General features: G+C 38.4%; 1 protein-coding gene across 1 annotated transcript; it reads left to right on the top strand.

Annotated features, from left to right (window-relative positions):
* Nucleotides 1-9,904: 9,904 nt before the first annotated feature.
* On the top strand, nucleotides 9,905-11,433 carry LOC149263029 (F-box/kelch-repeat protein At1g30090-like). The gene has a single exon (XM_089386966.1). It carries the CDS (start codon nucleotides 10,002-10,004, stop codon nucleotides 11,160-11,162), a length of 1,161 nt encoding a protein of 386 aa, XP_089243092.1. The 5' UTR covers nucleotides 9,905-10,001; the 3' UTR covers nucleotides 11,163-11,433.
* The last annotated feature ends 513 nt before the right edge of the window (nucleotides 11,434-11,946 follow it).

Below are 11,946 nucleotides of genomic sequence, written 5' to 3'. Positions count from 1 at the left end.
CCTATCTGTACCACAAACCATATCCCGATGTGCCTCTCAAATAACGCAATACATGCTTGCCCGTCTTCCAGAAGAGCTTGGTAGGCTTAACCATAGCTTGTGAAAGCTGGTTAACTGCATAGCATATATCGGGTCATGTATTGACCAAATACATCAGCGACCCCACCAACTATCGATAAACAGTGGCATCCACTTCTTCTCCCGAAGTGGCATCCTCCTTCCTCCAACCTCCAGGAAGATGAGTATCAACAGGCTTGCAGCCATGCATGTTGAACTTCTCCAGTATCTCCTGAGCATACTTGCCCTGAGAAACAAACAGTCCACCACTGCGCTGCCATATTTCCAATCCTAGGAAATAGTGAAGGAGGCCCAAGTCCTTCATCTCAAACTCTGTAGCAAGATCCTTCTTGCATGACAGTATCAAAAGCTCATCACCCGTTAGAATCAAATCATCAACATACAGTACAATGATAAGCAACTTATCCTCCACCACAATCTGGTATAGGTTAGGATCCGCCTCGCTCTTGGAGAATCCAATTCCTGTGAAATAGTTGTCTATCCGTGTGTACCAAGCACGTGGTGCTTGCTTCAACCCATACAACGCTCTCTTGAGCCTGCACACATGCGACTCGTTGCTGAAGACCTCAAAACCTTCGGGCTGCTCAATATACACCTCCTCCTCAATGACTCCGTTGAGGAACGCAGTCTTCACATCCATCTGATGAATGTGCCATCCCATCTGCGCTGAGAGAGCAAGAATCGTCCGTATGGAAGAATACCTTGCGACAGGTGCAAAGGTCTCCTCATAATCGATCCCCTCTATCTATGAAAAGCCTTGGGCAACAAATCTTGCCTTGTACTTCTCCACACTCCCGTCAACTGCCTACTTGACTTTGTAGATCCATCTCGAACCCACCACTGATTTCCATTCCGTTCTAGGAACAATCTCCCATGCACTGTTTCTAACAATAGAATCATACTCTTCCACCATGGCGTCTACCCATGCGGGATCCTCCACAGCTTCCTCGAAAGAGGATGGCTCAATCACAACACACTTGCTCATAAGAGCCATGTATCTAGTGTATCGATCAGGTGACTGTCTCTGCCTGCGTTTGGCTGTAGGTGGTCCTACAACTTTCTCTGCATCTTGAGCCAGTCGCTCAGCTTCTGTCAAGCGCTTTTGCCCTCTGATGGTTGGCGCTGCATGAGTGGTCTCTTCCACTCCATGAACCTCGTCCTATGGCTGATCCACGTCCTGAAGCTCATCCTTAGGAACTAATAGCTCCTCATCTGCATGCAAGTGTAGCTCCCTCTCAAGCGAACACTTCATGGCTTTCTCCTCCTGAAATTTTATATCCTGTCACACAACAGTTTTACCACTGTCTGGAAAATACACACGATAGTTGTGGGGTGTATCAATGTACCCCACAAATATCCCAACCTCTGCGCTCGGCTCCAACTTCTCCCTGGCATCCTTCGTCACATGCATGTAAACATTAGCACCAAAAATCCTCAAATGAGAAATATCAGGCTTCTTACCAGAATAAGCCTCCTCGGGTGTACTCATGCCAAGTATCCTATGAGGACAACGGTTCTGCACATAAACTGTTGTATTGCATGCTTTCGCCCAAAAGTGAAGGGGTAGGCCCTGATCATGCAACATTGCCCGTGCAGCACCAACAATCGTTCTGTTCTTCCGCTCAGCTACCCCGTTCTGCTATGGGTTATGGGGAGCTATGAGCTCTCTTCGAATCCCTTTTGCCTTGCAGAAATCCTTGAACTCGTCCGAGATGTATTCACCACCATTATCGCTCCTAAGAGCCTTCACCTTCTTGCCCGACTCCTTCTCAACCAGTGCTTTGAATTCACAGAACTTTGAATATGTCTCGCTCTTCTTCTGCATGAAGAAGATCCAGCACTTATGAGAGAAATCATCAACAAAAATCACATAATACCTGTGTTTTGCTGTCGAAGCAATTGAGAAATGTCCACACACGTCTGTGTGAATTCTCTCAAGGATCTTCGTGGCGCGACTATCCTTCTCGTGAAAGGTGGCTTTCACAAACTTCCTCAAAGTACACCCCTTGCACTGATCTGACTGCACAAGAGTGCCTTTAGGAAGCCCTGTAGTGATCTGCTGCAGTATCTTCAAGGCTCCATGGTGAAGGTGACCCAATCTCCTGTGCCACAACTCGCCATCATCCCGGCTCACCAATCCTTCTGCCTTGCCTGCCATTGTTGCGCATCCATCTACATGAAACTGATAAAGGTTCCTCACTCGAACCCCTATCTTCCAGGTCTCACCAGTTGTCTCGCTGCGCAGGAAGGCTTTTCCCTCACTGAAAACAACATCATACCCTTTGTCTTCTAACATCACCACTGAGATAAGATTCTTCTTCAACCCTGGAACATGCATGACTTCCTTCAATACGAAGGGTTTACTAGACTCCCCCTCAAAGGAAATGGTACCGATACCAGTCGCACTGTATCTACCATCATCGCCCATCTCGATGTGCACTCCAAGATCTTTGTCCTCCAGATCAGAAAACAAATCTCTATCTCCCGTCATGTGAAAAGACGCACCACTGTCCAAGAACCACACCGATCCCATCACACTTGAAACCAAGCATGCGATCAATGAAAAATCAAGCTCAAACTGCGAGGCTATAGCCTCTCCTGTTGTAGATCCAACAGCCTGCTTGTTCTTCTTCTTCTGCGGACAATTAGTGGCATAGTGTCCGTGCTGGTGATAGTGAAAACACTTCACCTTGGACATGTCCTGCTTCTTGCCTTTCGCACCAGACTGAGAAGCTTTCTTGCTCTTCCCTTTCTTTGCTTTGGCAGCCAAAGCGCAATTCTCTTCATCAGATACCTTGATGAAGATCCATTCTCACACTTATTGTTTCTGAGTTTATCCTTGAGCGCCAGGTCGCTCTTGCTTTGGAATAACATTTGCAATCCGTTGAAAGACATTGTTGTGTTGCCACCAAGAAAACACTGCTGCAAATTCGAATTCCACCAGCTCCAAACTCAACCACTTCCGATCTAAAATTCGTGAGAACACAATATTTATCGTACAGAGATTTATTGTATGGGCATTCACCAGATATCTCACCTTCCAAAGGAAGGATGAATCCAGAGGCTACTTGGCCCGATTACAGACTCTGCCTAAAGAAATAGAATGTAAACACTTCCTGAATAGTAGATCTGATGATCAACCTGGCTCCGATACCATGTAGAAATTTTGAATAATTTAACACATATTCAATGGAGATTATCCTGATCATGTACTATTGCGGAATACACACACAATACATAAGCTCCTCTACATTGATAATCAATTTAGCAGCATCAATAACAATCAAACATCAAGATCATTCACACATTAACACAATATGTAACCCGGGGAAAGCATCTCGCTAAAAACCCCATCTATCTATATATTAATGATTGAGACCATGTAACATTACAAAGTACAATGCTTATCACAAGCAATCCAGTACCAGCTCCACCTGTTACACACAATACAGCTAAGATCTGATCTCCAAATCTATTCCACTGCTTGCCTGCCTCCACTGCTCAATACCTGCTCAAGAATGAATGAGAATGGATTAACCAAACTCGTATTTACCTCCAAAGAATCACTCACACTTTGAAAGACGTGAGCAGAGGCTATAATACTGGGCAAATACTAGGGCAAACTCATTGGCATACTCAATCCCTTGATTGTGCAAATCCTCATGCACAACTATAGTCACAACTGATAGAAATCTGATCCTCTAACACCTGTCCCTGCTGAATTGAACATGCACTGACATGCAACTGAGTTAACTGATGTATTCTATAGTTGCATTATGAGTTAATAATTATTTTAACAACTCATCATTAGTCTATTTGCAGTTAGACTAATTACAACTAGTTTAACCAAGTCAAACTGAACACAACTCCATCAACTCCACAATCAACTCCACCAAACTCAATTGTTTGAGTTCTAACTGAAGTCATGCATGCAACAACTCAACTGACCCACAAAGAAGGCGTACTTCCTTCTGACAGCTGCATGTGCCACATTTGTAGCTCAAACTGAAGTGCTCCAAGAGAATAAGATCAAGTTTATAGTCCAAATATTATTATGAGACAATAATATTTGACTTTTCTATTTTTGACAGCCAGTCTAAAAATAGACTTTTATCACTCCTGCTGTGATCACTCCTGCTGTGATCACTCCTACTGTGATCATCCCTGTGATCATCCCTGCTGTGATCATCCCTACTGTGATCCAAAAATAGAACTTGCGCCACAATTTGCCAGCGGGCCCACTTAGTGAAGGCGACTCTTTTCACTAAGCTCTATCATCTTGTTGCAATCTCAACAATGGATGCATGAAATCATGAATGTAACTGAAAATGATTAATAAGGCCCCAGAAGATAATACTAATGAAAAGTGGATTTTTGATGTTGACGTTAACAGCAAGACTGCATGCAAAACTGGGTGCTAACAGTGGCTCCACATGGGGGTTCATAACCCCCTGTGGGATATTGAGAATTGCATAAATCTCAAGATGATAAGCTTTCAAAAGGATTCAATCAAGCCATGTGTCCTACTCTGCAGTACCTCTTCTTTTTCTAGGAAATACTTCAGAAATATGAAATGCAATAACATATCAAATTATAATTTTAATGGCCCTGTCTTTGTAATTTCTCCTTTTATCATACACTCCTTACTTGGAGATTCAATATAACAAATATCTTGGCGATTCAACAGCTAAATCCATTGATCCAAGTAGAGGCAGGCACGCATCATGGAGAAAAAATGTGATGTAAATCATACAAACGATTTTGAAAGTCATAAGATGATTCTAAATAGAAGCTTGTTATTGAAAGGATCAGAATGGATAAATTATAATAATCTTATCAGATCTGGAAATGCATGCCAAAAATAATAAATGGAACTTCATGATGCATCAACATATTGGAAAATACAAGGATATCTTGATGAGCAAAAACAAAATGCTACAAGTAGAAGGAATATAGACACCGGCATTCTCTTAAGGACTATTGGTTTTATTTTTGATGGCTGAAGTTAAATGAAGATTGTCAGAAAGGGATGTTTGTTTGAAGTTAGAGAAAATCAATGGCACATAGAATATTTATTTCCCAATGGTTATAGTGAAGGAAATTCAGTAGTTGATTGAAGACAATTAATGAACCTGGGATTCAGTTAAAGGAAGAAGGATCTTGGGTAACAAATTAAGGAACATTTTTTTATTAAAATTGTTATTTCATTATCGAGTATTTAACTATTGAATTGAAACTGGTGGACCTTAATAAAATCTGCAAGGAAGACATACAAGTTTGACAAGATCTCATATGGTATTCCTACTCGAGATAAATCTATTTAATTATGATTAAAAAAACAGGTTTTGAGAAATATGTTTTATAGAGTCTCTTTGCCTAAGCTACTGTGCTTTTGGTGTGGAAATTTCTTAAAATTCAAAATTTCATGCAAAACAGAAAATTTACCTTCAGATCTTTGCCCTGTGAATTTTCAGCCAACAGTTCAACAGTACAACAACAATATGATTGTAGCAAAGTGCAGATTGGGGTTTCTTGCTACAACATATTATAAGATAAAAATGTTTGTTTAATTATAAAGTTCTGTCATCAAATTCTAATTTTTCAAATATATTATCATGTAAATATCGGACGGTCCTAGAGCTGCCTTCTGTCATTTCAATCCTATGGAGCTCTGCCTTCTGTCATTTCAATCCAATGGAGCTCTAATTTAAACAGCCTACATATGTAGCATAAAGTGGCACGACGGTAACCTACTTGACAAGTGTTAGAAACGTGTCGATGAGAAACAAAGTGTGAGAGAAGAAGGATCAACATGGAGATTCATCATGTGATCCCACCATGTTATTTTTATATGAATCTATCCTCTACTCATTACTTGCAGCATTCATCCCTCAACTTCTGAAAAAAATTAGGGAATACTGGAAGATAAATTGTGCTTATCCTTGGTGAATTCAACTGTATTGATACAGTTGACTAAAATATACAGTGAAATAATCACTGGTAATTTGAATATGGTTGCAGATCTGGGATGTGGAGTTATTAATGTGGTGGTGTTGGTTATCTTGGCAGTTTTTCCCATGACCATATGGTAGGCCACTTCAGTAGAGTCTGATCAGAACAAGGCGAATAAATTAGCAGAAGACAACAAGATTGGATATGTAAAGGAGAAGGTCGGAGAGGCCATAGAAACCAGTGAGAAGGCAACGGAAGGTGCAGGTACAACATCATGGGATACAATCAAAACTTGGGCTAACGTGGCCTCAGAGAAATTTCCTAAATCCTTTAGTTTCAAGAATACGACAGAGTCGGCTTCCTAGTAAGGCCTAGAATAGAAATTTTATATGGTCTTGTTTAATTTCATTTAAATGCACAATTTCATGTTAACAATGTACACTGTCAGATTGATTAATTTGATTGCAAGAGTTACTAATCATCTGCTGATATTGTTGACGGTGATTCTCATGGTACAGCTGAAACAGTGAAGGAAACAACAACCAAGGGCTATGAAATTGGAAAGAAGGCAACCCAAGATGTTACCTAAAGGGCTTTAGCGCTCCTTCTCTGGTCTCTTGAGCACTGAACTTTGAGCACTGAACGAACAACTTACTGAACTTTGAGCATTGAACAAACAACTTACTGAACTTTGAGCACTGAACAAACAACTTCTGAATAGAACAACCACTGAACTTTGAACAGAACAACCACTGAACTGTGAGCACTGAACGAACAACTTCTGAACAGAACAACCGAGTTGTAAACAGGGTATAGCAGAATAGTGAATGAGCACTGAACAACCGAGAGCTGTAAGAGCAGAGGACAACATAAATTCATTGTTATGGCAACAAGGCAAGTTGTGCACAACAACAACCAGAAGAATTGTTATGGCGGCAGGTCATGGAAGAGCAGTGGAAGAGTAGAAAGCGGAAAGCAGGTCGTCGTGGAAGAGCAAAAATCGGAACGCGGTTTTGGTGAGGGAGAAATAGTCCGAGATATTTAGCCAGATGTCAGAGAACAAATGTCAATCAAACCATATGCTAGATGTCAATCAGACCAGATGCCAGATTGATTCCAGATGTCAATCAGAGAATCAAAGTGTAGACTACTACATTGATTCAAAAGAAGGCCTATCGGCCTAAATATTTTAACAAAAAAAAAAAAAAATTAGTATAGCATAGCATATAAATAAAAATCAGCATATAGAATATTGCCCATGATTAAATAGGGTTAGAATCATGGTTTGACGCTATATAAACAAGGGCTACATAGTAGCTAGTATATGCCCCTTAGCTTAAATCTAGCTTAATGAAACAAAAGAATAACAAAGACAAAGGTTTCATCACAAAAATAAAATAACTAATAATATTATATTGTTGAATGCCATCACCAAAAATTAAGAAATATGATTAACTAATATTGTTTATTATAAAATACATATTTCTATATGTGTGTGTGTTATTTTCATTAATATATATAATTGTGTATAATTAAATTTATTAAAATATGTTTTTAATATAATAATAATAAGTCACCTTAAATTGAAAATATTGTGAAAATTATAATTCATGAAAATAGAAATAATAGAAAAAGAAAAAGAAAAAAGAAAAAAGTTAAATAAAAAGGAAATAAAACTAAAAACAAAAAATTAGTAAGTAATAGAAATGTAAGTTACTAAACAACCCATAATAAGGTCTCAACCAATCACTTTACAAATAAATAAATTTCAATAATAAGAAAAATAATAAAAATTGAATCCCTAATGTGAAACTATAGATAAGGGTCATAATTTTTTTGTCAAAGACAAATTAATCCCTAGTGAAAGGCAAAACTAAAAGTGTTATACCATGTATTTTGTCAAAGACAAATTAATCCCCAGTGAAAGGCAAAACTAAAAGTGTTATACCATGTATGAGACAGGTATAATAATAACTAGTGGGGATATTCATTATTCACTACCTCATCACTGTTATTCATGTAAAACCACATACACTCTACCTCATCGCTGTTATTCAAGTAAAACCATACCACCTGAAATTATCTGCCGAACTTAAAGGGTATAAAGGGTCACTCCTACCAGATGCTTGTGCCTTTGGCCTATTAACTTGTTTCCTTGTATTTAGGGAAGACAAAACTCTTTAGGGTATACTCCAAGCCCAATCAAAGTCATATATATTATATAGTTTACTATTTACTCTTTTATATTATGCATAATAAATCATTTTAATTATTATATTTTTATAATTACTTGATATGAAAATTTCCAATCAAATTTTGGCCTAGAGTTTGCCATAAAATTGAGTTTGCTTGGCTAAGAGTTAGTCTTCCTTGACATAAGGAAACAATGACATCTAACATGAGTCACCACTAGTGGGGCAATTTCAGGTGGCATGGTTATCCTTGAATAATGATGAATAATGGTGATGAGTCAACCCCCATCCACAAATAGTAGCCAATGATGGTTGTCCTCATTGTTGGTTTGACAACTAAATTATGACAGATTTTCTCGCTATAATTTTTTTTTTCCAATCAAATTATTTCAACATTTCATTTATCTTATTTTTTATGCGTTAAATCTCCAAACATCCCTACCATTTAATATAAAAATTATGCTCTAGGAAAAATTGCATGAAAAATTATAACTTACATTGGTCAAAGCTATTATAGTCTTTGGCAAGAAATAATTAATTGAGATGTGAAGTGGATAAACTAATTGCTTGGTCAAGCACAAGGATTTGCATAAATTTTGGTGAGTATTAACCACCAATAAGTCTACATATTTACAATTTTACTCTTATATAAGTGCTAAGGAAAACATAAATAATGGTGGAAAGTAGCTCCTAATAAATATATTTATTCACATCTTATCCTAATCCACTTTTCTGTAAAGACTTTTTAAAATTATGATGAGAAGTCAACCATGATAAATATGTTATTTACTTGAGTATGAACTATTTTCAAACATTTTATATTTGGATGACTTTCACTTAAAGCTTGAAACTACTCAAATAATTAAAAATCATGTATGAATATTGCAATCATATCCATTAACTATAATATAAAAAATGTGAAAAGATTATCTAGATCATATTATATTGTGCAAAAATTGCAATAAAACTTTCCAATTATAATTCAATCATAAAAAATAAATATTTATTTTTCAAATTAAACATTATAAATCACATTCATCAATACTCAACTAACATAAAATCGATAACCTGGTAAACTAATAAATTTCGAATTTTATAATTAGGCATTTTCTATTCTAAAACTTATCCTCATGACAGTTAATAAAATCTGGAACAGATGTTCCTCCCCCTTCGTTTAAAACTTTTCCTTTCAAATTTTATAATTATATAGAAAATATTTTCTATTATAAAATTTATCCTAGTAACACTGTTAAGATTCTTTATCCCTAAACAAAAGGTTGAATAATTGTCCTTCCCCTCCGTTTAACGCAGCCGCCCTCTTCCCTCTGTTTATTATTACCGCCACCCTGTTTAACGCCATCGGAGTTCCTTCGAAAGGTAATGTGCAAATACTAGTGTAGTTTTATGACGAGCTTTATAATTTTCAACTACATGAGCAACCATTTCTCGGCAACTAGTATTTTGCATACGTGTTTTTCAAAAATACATAAAAGTTGGCCAAACAGCTCAGTTTTATGTAAGATTTCAACCTTTAAACAGCTCAGTTTTATGTACGATTTCAAGCTTTAAACTTGCATTCAATGCTCAACTTTCTCTCCCGATAATAACGCTGACATTGAATGCTCAATCCCCATTCCCGAGAATATAGTAGCTTAGTTACAGGGAATCTTTTAATATCTTAATTAAAATTTTCAATGTGAACCATCTTGCTATAGATAGAAAACCCGTGCAATCATTCTCAGTTCCTCAACGCAAGCAGTCCATTAGCAGAAGAGAATAATGGCGGGAGGTCCCATCCTAATTCCAGGGCTCCCCAATGACCTAGCCATCTCCTGCTTAATCCGAATCCCGCGAATATACCACCTTTCACTGAGAGCCGTCAATTCCCAGTGGAGAAACCTGCTCCTTAACCCCTCCTCTCCATTCCACACGCAGAGAAGAGAGCTAGCCTTCACAAACCCTACTCTCTTCCTCCTCCCCATCTCCTACAATGCCCCTCCCAGTCGTGTGGAATGCACAGAGATCGACCTCCTTTCCCACAGGAAGTCCAAAACAGTCTTCACGAATGAGTCCGTACGCGAAACGATATTCTTGGATGGCTACGCCTGTATCTCCCATGGCGCTCTGGTAATCGTCCTCGGAGGCTTCGGCCCGGAGCGCGCCTCCAACAGTGTTCATATCTTCGACACACTCACCAAGAAATGGACTGTCGGCGCCAACATGCTCGCGGGCCGGGCGGAGTTCGCCTGGGGTCTCATCGGAAACCGCCTGTACGTTGCCGGCGGTTGCTGTGGCGCAGTCGCAGGGACGTTGGAGTTCATCGCCGCGGCGGAGGTTTACGATTTCGGGACCAGCGAATGGCGAGAGGTTTCTGGGATGCCAGTCGCTCTGTTGATCGACGTGTTCTTCGTGGTTTCCGGTAAACTTTTTGTGAGAGGCTGGGTGCCCCAACGGAATGCAGTGGAAGCTTATTCATACTGCCCTCTCACAAATGTCTGGGAAGACCAAAATTGGATGCTTAGGGTTCTGTCCTCTGCTCGGCGTCATACTCTGAACAAATTTGCCATCGTCGGCGATGAAAATGATATCTACATGGTGGAGTTATCGGAAGCTTTCTCTGTTTGGGGTTCTTTGACGGAGCGTTTATACTTATCTATCAGCAGGCTCAATAATGAAACCCTAGAATGGGTTAAGGTTTGTCAGGTTTTGGACAAGGCGGAAAGTGATTTCTGTGATTGCTCTGATAATGATAGACTCGTCCGTTTCCATGGCCGGAAGGATGGTGTTGTTGTTCTCTGCCACCATGACACTGACAGTTACAGCGATATTGACAGTGACAGTGAATACGAAGAGGTTGGAGTTTCTTCGGTTTGTGCTCATGTCCTCAAAGTTTTTGTTCCCTGCCCTTCCCAATGGTCTTCTGCACTTGTATATGCTTAGGGGCCACCGCAGTTCGAATCCAACGCATAACACCTTATGCGGTAAGTGTAATATTTCTACTTAATATATTCGTTCAAAATATGTATGAGAGGGAGGGCTCCAGTTTTTATATTTATATTTACAAAAATTGGTAATTATTGTGTTAGAATGAAGTGGGGTATATGATTTATTTTAGCCAGTAGAAATGATAATGCAAATATAACGTAGACTATCATGTGACGTCATCAGGGAATATAATGTAGACTATCATGTGATGTCATCAGGGATGACATCAAAAGCCAGCCTGCAATGTCAATGGATAAAGAGACATTTAAAGTTACTTAATTATCATTTATTTTTTGAATTATAAGACATATGTTGTAGTATACTTTTTATTACGTGATATCAGGGGATGCCTTTAAAAACGAGCCTGTAGTGAATGGATAAAGAGATATTTAAGTTCACTTAATTATTAGTTATTTTTGAATGATAAGACATGTAGTTGCATTATACTTTTTAACTTTGTTTGTAACATTGTATATTTTGTTTGTTACTAGTATGTTTTGAGAAATGAATTGAGAAGTCTAAGTAATTAGATGTAGGATATGTAACAACATATCCTACATAATATGCCATCAACTTTAAGATGAATGTATAATTATTTTATTTTATCAATTAATAGGTTTTGTCATAAAGTTTGTGTTTTTTTTTCATGCAAATCTTTATTAGTACATTTTTTTTGGTGATTTATTAGAGTGTGATATGCATATTGGTTTTGCCACAATATGTTGAGCATACATCCAAT

This window comes from Pinus tabuliformis, chromosome 6 (genome assembly GCF_031772625.1).
Source record: "Pinus tabuliformis cultivar Carrire ecotype Pingquan chromosome 6, CPIR1, whole genome shotgun sequence".
NCBI lineage: Eukaryota > Viridiplantae > Streptophyta > Pinopsida > Pinales > Pinaceae > Pinus > Pinus tabuliformis.
Note: the sequence above shows the minus strand (reverse complement) of the source record. Positions and strands in the feature narration are given on the sequence as shown.